Source organism: Budorcas taxicolor, chromosome 4 (assembly GCF_023091745.1).
Source record: "Budorcas taxicolor isolate Tak-1 chromosome 4, Takin1.1, whole genome shotgun sequence".
Classification (NCBI taxonomy): Eukaryota; Metazoa; Chordata; class Mammalia; order Artiodactyla; family Bovidae; genus Budorcas; species Budorcas taxicolor.
The window spans coordinates 76,208,986-76,227,153 of record NC_068913.1 but is presented as its reverse complement, the minus strand read 5'-3'; the positions used below and the strand labels follow the sequence as shown (position 1 = coordinate 76,227,153).

The 18,168-nt window shown below is 39.7% G+C and overlaps 1 protein-coding gene across 1 annotated transcript; it reads right to left on the bottom strand.

Moving 5' to 3' along the window:
- Positions 1 to 5,027: 5,027 nt before the first annotated feature.
- On the bottom strand, positions 5,028 to 17,848 carry STEAP1 (STEAP family member 1). The gene is made up of 5 exons (XM_052639103.1): positions 17,787 to 17,848; positions 11,942 to 12,056; positions 9,071 to 9,583; positions 8,124 to 8,288; positions 5,028 to 5,385 (listed from the first exon to the last, which is right to left on the bottom strand). The coding sequence occupies exons 2-5, from the start codon at positions 12,023 to 12,025 to the stop codon at positions 5,128 to 5,130; spliced, it is 1,020 nt and encodes a 339-aa protein (XP_052495063.1). The 5' UTR covers positions 12,026 to 12,056; positions 17,787 to 17,848; the 3' UTR covers positions 5,028 to 5,127.
- Positions 17,849 to 18,168: the final 320 nt, after the last annotated feature.

The window sequence follows — 18,168 nt, the reverse complement described above, 5'->3', positions numbered from 1 at the left end:
CAACTTTTATTGTTTTCTTCTGCTTATAACAATATTAACAAACATTGTTAAAAATTCAGAAAAGATAGAGTTAATGGTCTAGTTTTCAATAGCCCTTGAGTACAAATTGAATCTAGAGGTTTTTGTGTTTTACTCGTAAGGCCCTTGTCGACTTCCTATCTCCTCTCACCAGGGATTCTGTCTTTCAGAATAAGTCTGAGGTCACTTATTTCCATGGCTAACAGAGAGAGGACTCCAGTAACCAAGCCAGAACTCAGCTGTTGTCCCTACAATGAAATGCTACTTCAGATTGGAACCCTGTCCCAAGCTGCAGCCTCTATGGTATCTTAGTGCCAGAAAGGCTGAAACTCAGTTTCTCCCTCTCAGAACTGGAGATGCTAACATTCTGCCATCTTGCAATGCAGTTGGGCATGCAGGCACTTGGCTCCTGCATAGCAGAGCTGGTTGATTATGGCATAACACGTCACACTTAGTTAAATGGTCTTATAGTTACATCTCTTTGCCGCATCTGATTTAAAATCTTAGAGCCCTGGATTCCTTTTTCTCTTATGGTGAATTATTTCTCAAGACACTATTGTCTACTCTATTTGCAGTTGTTCACCCTCAACACTGTCCGCAATATGTATCTATGTCTAAATCCCAATAACATTTAAAATGCAAATTTACACTCCAGAAGGTGCCTTAGCACCCATGTAATAATGAATAATCATCTTTTATAACAGAACAAAATTAGACAGCATATTAAAAAGGAGAGACATAACTTTACTGACAAACGTCCGTACAGTTGAAGCTATGGTTTTCCAGGTGGTCCTGTATGAATGTGAGAGTTGGACCATAAAGAAGGCTGAACACTGAAGAATAGATGCTTTCAAACTGTGGTGCTAGAGAACTCTTGAAAGTCCCTTGGACAGCAAGGAGATCAAACTAGTCAGTCCTTAAGGAAATCAACCCTGAATATTCCTTGGAAGGACTAATGCTGAAGCTGAAGCTCCCATATTTTGGCAGCCTGATGCGAAGAGCTGACTCATTGGAAAAGACCGTGATGTTCGGAAAGATTGAGGGCAGGAGGAAAATGGGGAGATAGAGGATGAGATGGTTGGATGGCATCACTGACTCAGTGGACACGAGTTTGAGCAAGATCCAGGAGATGGTGAAGGACAGAGAAGCCTGGCGTGCTACAGTCCATGGGGTCATAAAGAGTCAGACACAGCTTAGCAACTGAACAGCAACAACCATAGAACAAAAAGGTAAAAAGACCGAATTCCACTCAGTGAATGTACTGATTGTTTTTCCTAATTCGTACCATTAGCATTTGTTTCCCAGGTGGTTCAGTGGTAATCTACCTACAGTGCATGAGACAAGTATTCAGTCCCTGGGTCAAGAGGATCCCCCTGGAGAAGGAAATGGCTTCTCACTCCGTTCTTACCTGGGAAGTCCCATGGACAGAGGAACGTGGCAGGCTACAGTCCATGGGGTTGAAGGAGGAGCTGGACTCCGTCTTAGGCCAGGCTGTGAACATTAGGCTACAAGCATGGTGACCTTCCCAATGGACTCTGAACTTTGTGCCTGGTGTCTATAGAAATGGCATGCTAATGGAAAACCAGACCACTCGGATAAAAGAGCCTCAGGACTTGCACTTGGACTTTGTCACCTGAAAGTGAGAGTTAAAGTGAAGTCATGAAGTCGTGTCCGACTCTTTGTGACCCTATGGATTGTAGCCTACCAGGCTCCTCTGTCCATGGGATTTTCCAGGCAACAGTACTGGAGTGGATTGCCATGTCCTTCTCCAGGGACTGAACCCGGGTCTCTCTTATTGTAGACAGACGCTTTACCATCTGAGCCACCAGGGAAGTCACCTAAAAGAATATGCTAATTATCTCTGTAACAGAACAAAGTTGTAAATTCCATTATGTTTACTGGGATATGACCACAGGCCTAATGCTAAATGTCCACTGTTTAACTATCTAGGCTTATGGCACATGAATCATGGGTTAACTTTGATCATATCTCTCTTTTACCTTGTCCGGACTAGTTTCAAGGAATATGAGGAGGTGGATTTGAGTAAGTACACTTAGGGTATATAATGTTTTCACAAAAACTCGTCTGGGTCCTTGGCTACGAGGAGACTCTGCCTTGGGCCCACCATGTCATGAACTGCATCCCACTATCTGCATTGTCCTTCTGAGTGAGTTTGTTTCCTGGAACACGTGGCTACAACAGGGTTGCAGAAGAGTCGGACATGACTTAGCGACTAAACACCACCACCATTAGCATTAGCTCTGTTGTCTTTAATCATAATAAATAACTTATCTGTATAAAAGACTAAGTTTATAGTCAATTTTGCCAGTTATGAAAAACCTCTGAAGTATAGTCAGTTGAGTTAGTGAGCTGTGATAGTTGATGTGTAGTGTGGTTCATGGTCTTCACAGAGTCTAAGTGTGAAGTCTCTTGCACAATAGGCCAGTGAATCTGAAAGATGAGGTGTTGAGGCAAGGAATATGACTTTACCTGGAGAGCTGGCTGACTGAGAAGATGGTCCCAAAGTAAACATCTTGTTGGGATCTGGATGTCAGCATCTTTTATAGAGTTAGAGAGAGAGAAGCAATGAGGAACTAAAGTCCAAAGGCAGAATAGAGAGGGAGAGGCATTGGGGAAGTAAAGTGAATAGAAAGGGAGATGTGGCAGGGAAGTAAAGCGAAAAGGTCTTCAGTCTTGCAAAACACCTCCTGGAAGGGCCAACCTTTGGAAGGGGTTTGTTAATCTCTTCCTTTTGTTGTAGCTATTCACAGGTGGCACTTCATGGCAAATAGATGGGAAAACAAAGGAAACAGTGAGAGACTTTATTTTGGGGGGCTCCAAAATCACTGCAGATGGTGATAGCAGCCATGAAATTAAAAGATGCCTGCTCCTTGGAAGAAAAGTTATTAACTTTTTTTTTATCAACCTAACCTAGCCAGTATATTAAAAAGCAGAGACATTACTTTGCCAATCAAGGTCCATCTAGTCAAAGCTATGGTTTTTCCAGTAGTCATGAATAGATGTGAGAGTTGGAGCATAAACAAAGCTGAGCACCAAAGATTTGATGCTTTTGAACTGTGGTGTTGGAGAAGACTCTTGAGAGTCCCTTGGACTGCAAGGAGATCCAGCCAGTCCATCCTAAAGGAAATCAGTCCTGAATACTCGTTGGAAGGACTGATGTTGAAGCTGAAACTCCAGTCTTTGGTCACCTGATGTAAGGAGCTGACTCATTGGAAAAGACTGATGCTGGGAAAGATTGAAGGCAGGAGGAGAAGGGGAAGACAGAGGATGACATGGTTGGATGGCATCACTGACTCAATGGACATGAATTTGAGCAAGCTCCAGGAGACGGTAAAGGACTGGGTAGCCTGTCGTGCTTCAGTCCATGGAGTTGCACAGAGTTGGACATGGCTGAGTAACTGAACTGACTGAACTGATTCACAGGTGGGCAGGGTCAGAGTATCTCTCTATGAGCTGAACAAAGGTGCTTTAGTTTAACAGTCAGGCAGAGAGGCAGAGTCCTCTTTGGCAGGACATTATGTATGACTGTAATACTAGAAGCAATGAAAAGCAACTCAAAGAAATAGTTTTCAATATGGAGTCGAATTGACAACACTTTGGCCAATGTATTAAAGTTAAACTGAGTTTTACCTAACTCAAATGTAGAAAATTGAACTTACCTTTTTTCCTGGAAAGCCTGAGTTTTATTTTGCCTGGATGTGTATCTGAACTTATTCTGCTGCTTTACTTGTATACTCATAATCCACGTGTTTTTTGAGATGGGTGTTATATGAATAACATCCAGTTACAGGAAAAGAAGGTTCTTTACCAGCAATCATAAACACTGGATATACTTGTGTGGTAGATTTAGATAACTTAAAATTTTTTTTTAATTAAAAAAATTATATAGTTATATATATAGGTATAGTTGATTTATAATGTTAATTACTGCTATACAGCAACATGATTCAGTTATACAAATATATGCATTCTTCTTTAAAAATATTCTTTTCCATTATGGTTTATCATAGGATATTGAATATAGTTCTGTGCTATAGAGTAGAACCTTGTTGTTTATTCATTCTATATATAAAAACTTGCATCTTTTAATCCCACTCTCCCACTTCATCCCTCCCTCTACTCGCTCCCACTTGGCAATTACCAGCCTGTTCTCTATGTCTGAGTCTGTTTCATAGATAGGTTCATTTCTGTCTTAATTTAGATTCCACATACAAGTGATATCATATGACACTTGTCTTTCTCTTTCTGACTTACCTCACTTAGTATATAATCTCTAGTTGTATCCATGTTGCTGCAAATGGTATCACTTTTTTCTTTTTTATGGCTGAGTAGTATTCCATTGTATGTAAGTACCATATCTTCTTATCCACTCATCTAATGGATATTTAGGTTGTTTCCATGTTTTGGCTATTGTGAATAGTGTGGCAATTAATACTGTGGTGCATGTATCTTTTTGAGTTATAGTTTTATCTGGATATATGTCCAGGAATGGGATTGCTGCGTAATATGGTAATTCTATTTTTAGTTTTCTGAGGACCCTCCATATTATTTGTCACAGTGGCTGCACCAATTTACATTCCCACCAACAGTGGAGGATGGTTCCCTTTTCTCTACACCCTCTCCAGCTTTTGTTATTTGTAGAGGTTTTAACGACAGCCATTCTGACTGGTGTCAGGTGGTACCTCATTGTAATTTTGATTTGCATCTCTCATAATTAGCAATGTTGAGCATCATTTCATGTGCCTATTGGCCATCAGATAGTATCTTTTTTCATGGCTGATGATAACTTTTAAGGAGTATCAGGGACTGATATTTTAAGGCCTTTTATTATTTATAATGTTATGTAGTCTGATAATCAGATGTGATTATTTTGTTATGCTCAGCTTTACTGAACATATGGAATGTGCTAAAGATTAATTTCTCACTCTTAATCAAATCTGAAAGAAAATACACACATTTCAAACATCACCCATAAACAAAGAGATATGTTAAGATCCTCAAGTGGTCATTTTATTAAACAAATACAAATTTGAAGTGTTTATGATAAAATATATCAATATTCGATAAAAATGTGTATAAACAGCACTTCTACAACTGAGAAGACATCTCAGTTTTATTAATTTTGGTGACGTCTTCCCAACCATGTCTAATCTTCAGTATCTTCTTCCTCAAGCACGGCAGGAGTAGTATGACTTTGCATATCAGGACAACAATTGGAAGGAAAACGGCTATCATGAAAGTTGGAGGTGTATGCCATACAAATTGTTTTATATCTACCCATTTATTCCAGGCAAAAATCAATGCATGTATTGTACCCAGCAGAAGGGAAACAATTCCTAGCTTGCTCTGCAAAAGAGAAAAAGAATTATCTTGGTGAGGATGGTTCATTAAAAGTTTATTTCATCCTATATCATCTAGAGCTGTTATGTTGGTTAGAAATTCTTCCGTTCATCTGTTATTGTCCACTCGTCTCTTTCCACTTTTTCTACATGTGGGTAATGCCTTTGTCTCCAGGCTATTTGAGAAAATTCACAACTATTCTCCTTTTGGTTTCAGATAATCAGTAACACTGTCCTCCCTTTCTCCATACCTTGTTTTTCTCTCTTATGCTATTTATTTTATGATGCTCTGTCCCCTGTGTATTTGCCTTAATTCTGCTTAACAAGAGACGTCTAAACTCAGAAACTCTTTCTTATCATCACAGGATCCCTGTAGAATCAACACAATGATTTGCACATTTTAGGTTCTCAATAAATATTGGTAGGTTGACTGAAGATCAGTGCAAAATCAACTTATACTAGTGATCTTTACCAGTTATGAAGGCAACTAAAGTGATTCAGTTTGAGCAAACCCCAAGAGATGATGAGGGACAGGGAAGCCTGGCAGGCTGCAGTACATGGGGTCATGAAGAGTCAGACACGACTTGGCTACTGAACAACAACAACAAAGTTATTGACTATGATTTTGGTATATTCATACTAAAGTGAATGATCTTGGCCTTTGTCTAAAAAATCAAACATTTTTGATAAAGTGGAAAAACACTAACAATTATCTCAATGTTTGAATAAAACAGAGATACGTAGACGTAGACGTGAAGAAAAATCTTAGCTTGCACTGGGATACTTGGCACCATCCAGATATAGTTATAAAAACAATTGTTCACCTATGTAGTTTTATGGCATTCTGACAATAGTTCTTCTAGATATCTTTTGACTTCTATTCACATTATGGGAAATATTCACTAGACGGCTAGAATGAATCCAACTCACAATTATTCAGCAGTGAATAAGCCCCAGTGAATACAATCAAATAGCTAAGTTTATGATTTTAGATATAAATGTCCAAGGTAAATCATAGAGTAATCAGTTCTTGGATTGCTAATGAAAAGTTTCTAGGTTATTAATTAAAAAATATATGTAGTTGGTTGAAGATTAATTTACTAAATTTGTATTGTGTACATGTTATGGGCTAGGTTGGAGAAGGCAATGGCACCTCACTCCAGTACTCTTGCCTGGGAAAATCCCATGGACGGAGGAGCCTGGTAGGCTGCAGTCCATGGGGTCCCTAAGAGTCGGACATGACTGAGCAACTTCACTTTCACTTTTCACTTTCATCCATTGGAGAAGGAAATGGCGACCCACTCCAGGGTTCTTGCCTGGAGAGTCCCAGGGATGGGGGATCCTGGTGGCCTGCTGTCTATGGGGTTGCACAGAGTCAGACACGACTGAACCGACTTAGCAGCAGCAGCAGTATGGGCTAGGTATTCTACCTTGAGTGGAATGGGATGGGTTGTCAAGACATAGTGCTTGACTTTGTAATTAAATATGTAAAGTGACGCACAGCATATGTGTGACAGGCAGAGCAGTGTAAGAAGGAAGTTATTTAATGAGGAATAGACTATAGGCTATTATTTAATGGCTATCAAGCTAAACCCACAAAATCAGCAATTATTATGCTTGGAAAACATGGCACCATCTCTAAACCACATTTGAATAATTCAGAGGGAGACATTCTTTCCAGCTTAATCAGATGATTAAGGAGTCTGTTGGAGTATATGCATGGATGTGTAGAAAGGACAGTGAGGTTTAGCTGACTTTGTGAGATTTCTAAAGATGTCCACTTATAAAAGATAGAACATTGTGGTTTAGCATCTTGGCAGTGCTTAGGACTGAATTAAGCTCAGCCTTTTGAATATTGTCAGACATGGATCCCCTTGTGAATTCTGGCACATTGTTCTTTTTAGGGTATAATCTACCACTAGCAAGTTAACCTCGGTCAACTTGAGATAATTTTGAATTCCAAGAATATTGAGAAACTTCAAGTGAGTAAGTTACAAAAAAATTAACTTGGAAAAAGAAGCCTTTAAAATAAGATACTAGAATAGATAAAATTCCATAGTTGGTAGATAAAACTCCATAGTTCAAGGAGGATAGCACAAAGCCATGTAACTTAAAAGGCATGAATAAAGTCAGAGACAGACAATTTTTTTTTCTTCTATTTTTGGAAAGCTAAGTAAACAATATTGAATTTCTAAAACATCAAATTTGTTGTTATTAAACAGATAGCAAATGGTCTAATGAGTTTCAAATGTTAGAAATAATATTTTTCTTTGAGTAATGCCTTTTGTATGTGTCTAAAAAACATTTCCCGTATGTATTAGCAAGAGGGAAAATGACAGAAGAGCACACTTTTTAACTGGAACAAGTGTGAGATCTTCGTGATTGGAAAACCATGTTATTTTTTATGGGTTAAAGTCTATATGCGTGCATGCCAAGTCACTTCAGTCATGTCCAACTCTTTGCTACTCTATGGACTGTAGCCTGCTAGGCTCCTCTGTCCATGGGATTCTCCAGGCAAGAATACTGGAGTGGATTGCCATGCCCTCCTCCAGGGGATCTTTCCAACCCAGGGATCGACCAAGACTGAACCTGGTCTCTTATGTCTCCTTGTCAATGGCAGGCAGGTTCTTTACCACTAGTGCCGCCTGGGAAGCCTATACACTAAGGTCTACACACTGGATGACATTATAAGCACAAAAAGATTTACCTTGCTGAGGAGTCAGAGTTATTTCGTATATAATTTACCTGAATATAGTGAAATTCTCTCCACGTCAGAGAATCACTCACAGATGGAATAGATGTCACAGCCAACAGAGCTAGTATTGCAAGTGCCATGATTCCCAGTGACACATAAATTTCCATTCTCCAAACATCATGTTCAATCCAGGCATCTTCGTTATTTTGCTGGACCTAACAGAGGGTGAAAAGAGGAAGGAAAAATATGCAAATGACACTTGTTTCCAATGTAAGACCCTCCTGCTATGCTCCCTCTACTGTGGGGGACCTGATAACTAGCTGCACTTAGTTGCTCAGTCATGTCCGACTGTTTTCGATCTCAAGGACTGTAGCCCACCAGGCTCCTCTGTCCCTGGGGATTGGAGTGGGTTGCCATGCCCTCCTTCAGGGGATCTTCCTAACCCAGGGATTGAACCAAGGTCTCCCGCATTGCAGGCGGATTCTTTACCATCTGAGCCACCAGAGAAGCCCCCTGATAACTAGGGGCCTCCACAAATTTATGATGGTATTTTTTGCATTTCTCTAAGAGAAATGACATAGGCGCTATTAACCTCCTTCTTTGAATGCAACACTTATATAATCTGTTTTATTAATTTATATAATAGCTAATGGTTAGAATTGTCATATGTGGTAAAAAAGCAGAAAATTCTGAGTTACCATTAAAAATAAACCTTCTGAGGGTGGTAGAAGATTGAAATATGGCTCTGTCCATGAACAAAACACTTATTTATGTTGTTAAAGTTCTAGCTTACTATTTTCAGCTTAAAAAACATTCCTCATGTAGAATTATACAACTGAGCCTAGTAAAGAGTTATAAAAAAATTTTTTTTAGAACAGAGTACTTTCTCAACACAGGGTTTCAACAGAGGTTTGGGGTACTGATATTAAAATGAGAAAGAGTTGATTTGTTAGGAGACTTGGACTTTTTAGTTTAATGGTCAGCTATGTCATCCTACCTGTTGATATGCCCAGTTCAGCAACTTATATCTGTAGGATCGCCTCATCGGATAGGATAAACTGTAAACTGCATGTAGTACAGCAAAAAAGAAACTGAGAAGACCAAACTGCTTTCTTGTTACCATCCATCTATCCAACCAGTGTGGGAATTTCTTATACTTAGTTCCATTATGAAGCTGCACAACTGCTGCTATCACACCTGGCAAATAAACCAGTGCCAAGAGGGTGATGGAAACCATTGGCAAGACTTTGTTGATGACCAGGATTGGAATTTTATAAAAATACTGTTGATGGGAAGTCACAAAAGGGTGAATTATTTCCCTCAGAAGAGTGTAGAGAAAAGTCAGAGATGATACAATAGCGGCGATTTTAATTGGTAAGCGCCACTTTGGAAAGAGTTTCTGTTTTTGCTGAAGCTCTGGTGGGCAATCAAAATCATCAAAACGGGTTGTTTGGTGCAAGTGCAAAAGCACAGGTCTTTTCAGCATGCTGATCTCTTCTGAGTCTTTATTCTACAAAGGAAAGAAAATAAACATCTTAAAATTGAACAAAACAATGGGATGTCTCTCAAACTAATTACTAACTATTCATTGTGCTTATCAGTAAAAAAGGACATTTAGAACCCTACTTTCGGATACCGATTAAGTGAAGATGGCATATACTATGTGGCAATGATCAAAGGTGCACTTAGATAGCCTATCTTTGTTGGCTGCGGCTGCTGCTGCTAAGTCGCTTCAGTCATGTCCGACTCTGTGTGACCCCATAGACGGCAGCCCATCAGGCTCTTCTGTCCCTGTGATTCTCCAAGGCAAGAACACTGGAGTGGGTTGCCATTTCCTTCTCCAGTGCATGCATGCATGCTGTCGCTTCAGTTGTGTCCAACTCTGTGCGACCCAATGGACAGCAGCCCACCAGGCTCCTCTACCCACAGGATTCTCCAGGCAAGAATACTGGAGTGGGTTGCCATTTCCTTCTCTTTGTTGGGGTTCTCCATAATTTCTGTTACTCATTTTTCTTTAAGTCAGAAGAAATATATGCTTCAGATATGTTTGCTAGATCTCAGACCACTGTGTTTCTATCTTGAAAGCGTAAAAGAATGAAATAATGCAACTCGGAAACAAAAACTGAAAAACTAGAAAAAAAAATCCAGTAATCTTTGGTAAAAATAATAACACATAAATTGTCATAGTCATATTTGTTTTATAATTGTTTTGGACAACTCTCTGTGAAGATCTGAAGAATGAATTTTTCATTCATTCAAGTACAAAGGACCAGGAATAATACAGTCATTACTATTAGATAAAAACATGTAATTTGCATCATGTAGTCTTTTCAAAAAATTAGTTATTATTGGAGTATAGTTGATTTACAATGCTGTGTTAGTTTCTGCTGTACAGCAAAGTGAATCAGTTATACATATATCCACTCTTTTAGATTCTTTCCCCAGATAGGTCATTACAGAGTATTGAGTACAGTTCTCTACGGTGTACAGTAGGTTTTTATTAGTTATCTGTTTTATATTTGGTAGTGTATATATATGTCAAGCCCAGCCTCCCAATTTATCCCTCTCCCCCATCCCATAGACTTATATTCACAAAATATTTCATTTTTATAAATACTAACAGATAAATTGTTAAATGGTACAAAGACTATGTAAGGAGTCAAATCCCACAAGGATGATCTATTTCCTGAGAAAGTTATATTTCTTTACCCAGTTGCATTTATAGGTAGTCAATGATTCAAAAATTTGCATTGAGTAGTTTGTCACTTCCACAACTGACTGATATAACAGCAAATTAGAAACAAAACAAAATAGGAACTTATATTCAGTGTTTCATATTGTGTTACTTTATGAATAAATTTCTCACTCAATGTTATTTCTAATTTCTTATAGCTCTATATGCAGACCTATAACATTTTAATGCTCAAAATGACGTTAGTGATTATCTTATTTCCTCACTTTCTGCAGAGTAACTTTAATTCATATAGTTCTGTATCATTTTCTGTGTTTAAAAATGACCTCTTGCCTTTTGACTTCTACTTTCAGTAATAAATCACTGCTACATCCAGTAATTTTTCCAATTACTCCGTTTAGAAGGGAGCTGAACGTGATATAGATTCTGCCATCTCTAAATGTTAAAGTAGTCCACTGAGATCAATTTTCTGGTTAAGGGTGAAGAATTATGGGACAGCAAGCAAGACAGTTCACTTGAAAAATGAAAATGATTTTATGTACATTTTAGACAGGATCTACTTATACTACTTAATTTTTTCTATTAAGACAACTAAGATAAAATAAATACTTTTGGTTAAAACTGTAATTGATACCAGTTGGAAAGGTAAAAAGTTTGGAACCAATATTTTCCATGACTCATTAAGTCAGATAAGTTAGTAAAAAGCATTTAATCTTGATGTGGGGTAAAAGTGTGACAGATGATTCTTATTCCAAAATTGAATTTATTTGGTTAAACAGTGAATTGTCAATTAACTTGATGATCTCTTGGTAAGATGCCATGTGCCTACGAAAAAGCACACTTGTGAAACTAGTGTTATATGGGCATTGATGACTTGTTCAAAAACCTTAAACCCACAGAATGTTAGAAAGAATTGCAAAGGCCTTGGAGATGATCTGGTCCAACTCTCTCACTTTATAGATAAACCAAGACCCAGGATTTTCAGCAACTTATTCAAGGTTCTTTGGCTAAGTTCATGACCATCAAGGTACAACTTCTCTTATAGCCCACAGTGCCCTTTACCCATCACAATATCAGTACCAGGAATCAGAGCAAAGGGTGAAAATCACTTTTTTATAACATTAGGAGATACTGAACAGCATTTGAATTATTTATAGATTTTAATTATTATTTTACCAAATAATCATCTTCTTCTAGATTTCTCCTAGGCTTCATTTTCCAAAGTTCTTCTTGGTTTGTGATGTCTTGTCTGCTCTCCATTAATTCTATAAAATAGAATGGCTTCAGCCACCTATGAAAATAAAAATTACTGTCTTCATCTTTATGCTATTTATGATATTAATGTTTGATAGGGAAATATGAAAAATTAACTCATCTGAGGGCTAATGTGAGAAAATACAGTTTAAAATACAGTGACTGAGTGACTCATTTAACCTCATATTATAATCTGTAAAAATTCGAACAAGAGCGGTCAATAGTGAGTGTATTTCTTTGTCCAGCTATCAGTGCAATGAATGACCTAAGTATCTATATGGAATTCAAAGAGTCAGATGTTGCCTTTTATTTTAGGAGACTTTAACTTCAGGTGTTCATTTGGAGGAAAGTCAACTCCCCTCAAAGATAAGTAGAATTGGGAATGCAGTTTTTCAAGAGTAACAATATTGTCAGTGGTGGTTAGAGTTTGATGATATAAGATTAAACTTCAGGAAGCTTTGTTTTAATAGACTTTTGGGGTTGACATGAATCTGAAACAATAGTGAAGTGATTTTATGGGGATATGTATTCTTAGTTTCAGAAAACAAACAGAATAGACAGTCTAGTAAGGTGAATCCTAATAGCACCGTGAAGGACTGAAATGTTGTATATTCAGAGTGCCATTTTCCCATCAGAGTTACAGACGTGGTTTTGTTGGTAAGACATGCATTTCTAGTATTTTTCCAGTGGGGTTGTTGAGATGTAGTCAATCACTGACATGCCCACTCTCCTGGTTAGCCCCAAGGAAATTATTTTGTCACACTTCCTACCAGATAAAAGAACCTAATGAATTATGGATGGAGGTTTGTGACACTGTAAGGAGACAGGGATCAAGACCATCTCCAAGAAAAAGAAATGCAAAACAGCAAAACAGCTATCTGAGGAGGCTACAAACAGCTGTGAAAAGAAGAGAAGCAAAAAGCGAAGGAGAAAAGGAAAGATATACCCATTTGAATGCAGAGTTCCAAAGAATAGCAAGGAAAGATAAGAAAGCCTTCCTCAGTGATCAGTGCAAAGAGATAGAGGAAAATAATAGAATGGGAAAGACTAGAGATCTCTTCAGGAAAATTAGAGATACCAAGGGAACATTTCATGCAAAGATGGGCTCAATAAAGGACAGGAATGGTATGGATCTAACAGAAACAGAAGATATTAAGAAGAAGTGGCAAGAATACACAGAAGAAATGTACAAAAAAGAGCTTCATGACCCAGATAATCATGATGGTGTGATCACTCACCTAGAGCCAGACATCCTGGAATGTGAAGTCAAGTGGGCCTTAGGAAGCATCACTATAAACAAGCTAGTGGAGGTGGTGGAATTCCAGTTGGGCTATTTCAAATCATAAAAGATGATGCTGTGAAAGTGCTGCACTCAATATGCCAGCAAATTTGGAAAACTCAGCAGTGGCCACAGGACTGGAAAAGCTCAGTGTTCATTCCAATCTCAAAGAAAAGCAATGGCAAAGAATTCTCAAACTAACTCCACAACTGCACTCATCTCACACGCTAGTAAAGTAATGCTCAAAATTCTCCAAGCCAGACTTCAACAATACATGAACTATGAACTTCCAGATGTTCAAGCTGGTTGTAAAAAAGGCAGAGGAACCAGAGATCAAATTACCAACATTTGCTGAATCATTGAAAAAGCAAGAGAGTTCCAGAAAAGCATTTATTTCTGCTTTATTGACTATGCCAAAGCCTTTGACTGTGTGGACCATAGCAAACTCTGGAATATTCTGAAAGAGATGGGAATGAATACCAGACCACCTGACCTGCCTCTTGAGAAACCTGCATGCAGGTCAGGAAGCAACAGTTAGAACTGGACGTGGAACTACAGACTGGTTCCAAATCGGGAAAGGAGTATGTCAAGGCTGTATATTGTCACCCTGCTTATTTAACTTATATGCAGAGCACATCAGGAGAAAGCCCGGGCTGGATGAAGCACCAACTGGAATCAGGATTGCCCGGAGAAATATCAATAACCTCAGATATGCAGATGACACCACCCATATGGCAGAAAGCGGAGAAGAACTAAAGAAACTTGATGAAAGTGAAAGTGGAGAGTGAAAAAGTTGGCTTAAAGCTCAACATTCAGAAAACTAAGATCATGGCATCCGGTCCCATCACTTCATGGCAAATAGATGGGGAAACAGTGGAAAGAGTGGCAGACTTTATTTTTTTGGGCTCCAAAATCACTGCAGATGGTGACTGCAGCCATGAAATTAAAAGACTCTTCCTCCTTGGAAGGAAAATTATGACCAACCTAGACAGCATATTAAAAAGCAGAGACATTACTTTGCCAACAAAGGTCTGTCTAGCCAAGGCTATGGTTTTTCCAGTAGTCATGTATGGATGTGAGAGTTGGACTATAAGGAAAGCTGAGCACCGAGAAATTGATGCTTTTGAACTGTGGTGTTGGAGAAGACTCTTGAGAGTCCCTTGGACTGCAAGGAGATCCAACCAGTCCATCCTAAAGGAGGCCAGTCCTGGGTGTTCATTGGAAGGACTGATGCTGAGGCTGAAACTCCAATACTTTGGTCACCTCATGCGAAGAGTTGACTCATTGGAAAAGAGCCTGATGCTGGGAATGATTGAAGGCAGGAGGAGAAGGGGAGGACAGAGGATGAGATGGTTGAACAGTATCATCGACTCAATGGACATGAGTCTGAGTAAACTCCAGGAGCTGGTGATGGACAGGGAGGCCTGGCGTGCTGCAGCCCATGGGGTCTGAACTGAACTGAACTTTCTTTAACACTTCGCAGATCCTCACCTGGGCTTGGTGTAACATTTTTTAGGAAAGGGAAACATATGATGTCACAATATTATTCACTGTTTTATTAGTTCTAAATTTATTTCCATAGGAATACATCACCAATTTGTCCATTATGAAATTCAATAAGAAAACAGATTATCTATACAACCATTTGACTGATAGAAACATTCCAAGTGTTTCTGAATTTTGTTTTTGTTGTTTAGTCGTTAAGTCGTGGCTGACTCTTTTGTGACCCCATGGACTACAGCCTTCTAGGCTCATCTGTTCATGGGATTTTAGACCACTTGTCATACTTTATTAAGTGGAAGGTTGTTTCCAGTAGTTTAAAACACATCAAAACATTCTCCAACTTAAAAAAAAAAATTACTTGTTTTTATTTTTTAGCTGTGCTGGGCAGCATGTGGGATCTTAGTTTCCCAATCAGGGATCAAACTTGCATTCCCTGCATTGGATACACAGAGTCTTAACCACTGGACCACTGGGGAGGTCCCCATTTCCCAACTTTTAGAGGTTTGAGCTTCACAAAGAATAAAGAGGAGCCATCTTTACATAATGCCAACATGTGCCTTTGTTGAAGTGCTCTGAGAACATTTTCCACATGTTGCTTGTTTCAAAATTTCACAATATTCCTGCTAAAATAATTTGTTTTGGTCTACCCACACTTTTCCCCCACTTATTTTTATGATCTAAAACACATCTCCTATGCAAAGAAATGCCCTCTTTTGGCCACAGACGTGGGCATGTGACTCAGTCTTGACTAATGACAGTTCTCTATTCTGTTCATCACACTGAGTATTTGGGGGATGGTACACATCTCTATTTGAGCCAAATAGAGTCCTTCTCTGATATATTTATATTTAGAAGTGGAAGATAAATACAAGATGTCTTTAACATTTTGTTATATTGGGATGATACAAGCCTCCATGCCTTCTTCTGCATGCTGAAAGGAGGAAGGTGTCTTCAACAGGACAGAAGAAAGCCAACACACAGGAGCCTAGGCAACAAATGGGGACAGACACAGAAGAGTCCTGGCATATTCAAGTATTTAGAGTCTCTGAAACCAGATTCTGAATTGTTTGGTTACACAAGCCAATAGATTACCTATTTTGCTTGTTAGTTTGAATTGGGTGTGTATCATTGGCAGTTGAAAGAGTTTCGAGTACAGCATATGCCAATCATCAAGCATCTATGAATGCAAACCTATGACCGACAATAAGGAGGAAAAGGAGAAAAGAGATTTCATGTCTGCTCTGGAGCAGTCTATAGTCTATTTCCTTAATCATTTGGTGATCTAACCACAATTATTATTGTGGTAATTTGGGAGTTTGTATGTGACTAGGAATACAAGTTCTATCTATTGTAATCAAAGACAAATAATTCACTATGTTTAGAAGATGTTTTAACTGTAAGTTTCAGGATGGTAAAGATTGTAACATACAAATCTATACTTATTCAATATTAAGTTGTTAATCATACTGTGAACAAGGTAGGCAGTGGGAATATAAAGTTAAATGAGGTGGAGACTCTGCCTTCAAAAACCTCAAAGTTTAGGAGACAAGGCAGACATTTCAAGAACTGACTACACGGTAGTGCAGTGTGTTGGAAAGGAAGACAGAATTTTATGGACAGAAGGAGGCATGAGCAGGGTGAAGGCTGTCGTCTGGCCCTGGCCCTGGGGCATCTAGCAAGCTGGCAGAATTTGCTGATTGAGGGCCACTGGGGACAGAATCTGGGTGAAGAGCCGGAGTGGCCCTGTGGAGGTATCCAACCATTCATCTGTGTGGTAGGAAGACCATGCGGAAGAGCAAAGGAAAAACCCCAGGCAGCAAGGGAGCTTGTTAACTGTGTCGCCCACAGTCCACTTGGTGCCCTGAAGCCAAGAAAATAAAATAACAGTCAAATAAAATATGTTGGTTTCCCTCACACATTAACCAAATATATAATTTAAGTTCTACAATAAAATTTTTTCATCAACAAAAACAACAGGAAACAACATAGTATTCAGATGTTAGAAACTCCAGAATTTGATCCATTAAAACCCAAAGTGTATTTCATCTCCATTAAAACCCAAAGCCTATTTCTGATGTGACTGTTCCATTTTGCTGTACCAGGACCTGACGTTCCTGCTAAATATTGACACAGCCTGATTGACTTATGTTAATGTCAAAGAATTTAGAATATGAAGAAACTCAATGACTGGGATACATCGTGAGTTTCGTTGCATTTCCAAACCTTCTATCTATACTTTCAACTGCAAACTACCACATTTAACCATGTGACCAGGAGATATTTTTCTTCACTGGGCCGTGTTGTTAGGCATGTGCTTAACATTCTGTGCTAAATGAGCGAACTTTTATTAAATGAAGAAGAAAAAATTTTTAAACAAAAAAAGAACAGAGTCGGCAATTTGGAAGTGTTGGTAAATTTTATGTCTACAAACTTCTTCCAGTGGTTTTGACCTCTGACAAATATAAAGCCTTGATTGACTGGAGGGAATTTGAACCCCAACGCAGTTCCTGAGAGTCAGACTAATGTTCCCAGGACTTAAAAGCTTTCTGTTACAGGAACCCTGAAGACAAGTTGCACGATTTTAAGTGCTGTGTACCAATCATTCATCAATGCTATACAAACTCGTGACGCTTTTGCCAAGTTGGAAAACTTGCCATCAGAGCCCGACCTTAGCACAAACTTAACAACCCATCATATCCCCTGAGTCCCCAGCGAGAAGGTTCTTCTGTGAGTCCCTGTCTGCCAGCCCCTGGACCGGCCTCAATGGAGCTGTGTGCTCTGCGGAGAGTTCGCTGGAAGGCAGCGTCTCCCGAAGCGGCGCACAAGGGGCAAATTGAGCTGTGCTTGCCCGAAGCGCCGCCGCCCGAGTCCTGGGACGGATCGCAACCCGCTACACCCCTCCCGAAGCTGGGAGCCGGCGCCCAGCCTCGCAGGGACATCCAGAGGCAGGGAGCAAGGCGAACCAGAACGATTCAAGGGACTCACCCGCTTCTCGGCGTGACCTGATGGTAAGTTGCGGCCGCAGAGCCAGCCCGGAGGTGCCAGTCAGCCCCACGCGGCGCCAGTGCCTCCGGAGAGCTTGCCTATGCTCCCGGGGCAGACCCCGCCTCCTTGTCAATTGCCCGTCCAGCGCCACCTGCCGGTGCCCGGCGTCGCCAGGCTCCTGCTTGACTGGACAGTCCTGGGAGGTCCCAGAGCCCATCTTAGGTTTTTCCCCTACCGAGCCGTTCGACCACTCCCGATTTTCTTTCAGAGAGCCGGGTCCTCTGCCTGAGGTCGACTCCGCGCCCTCTCGAGCCTCGATTTTCTTTCCTTTCCTTTCCTTCTCTCCGTCCCTCTCTCCCTTCCTTCTCCTCGGCTTTTTTTA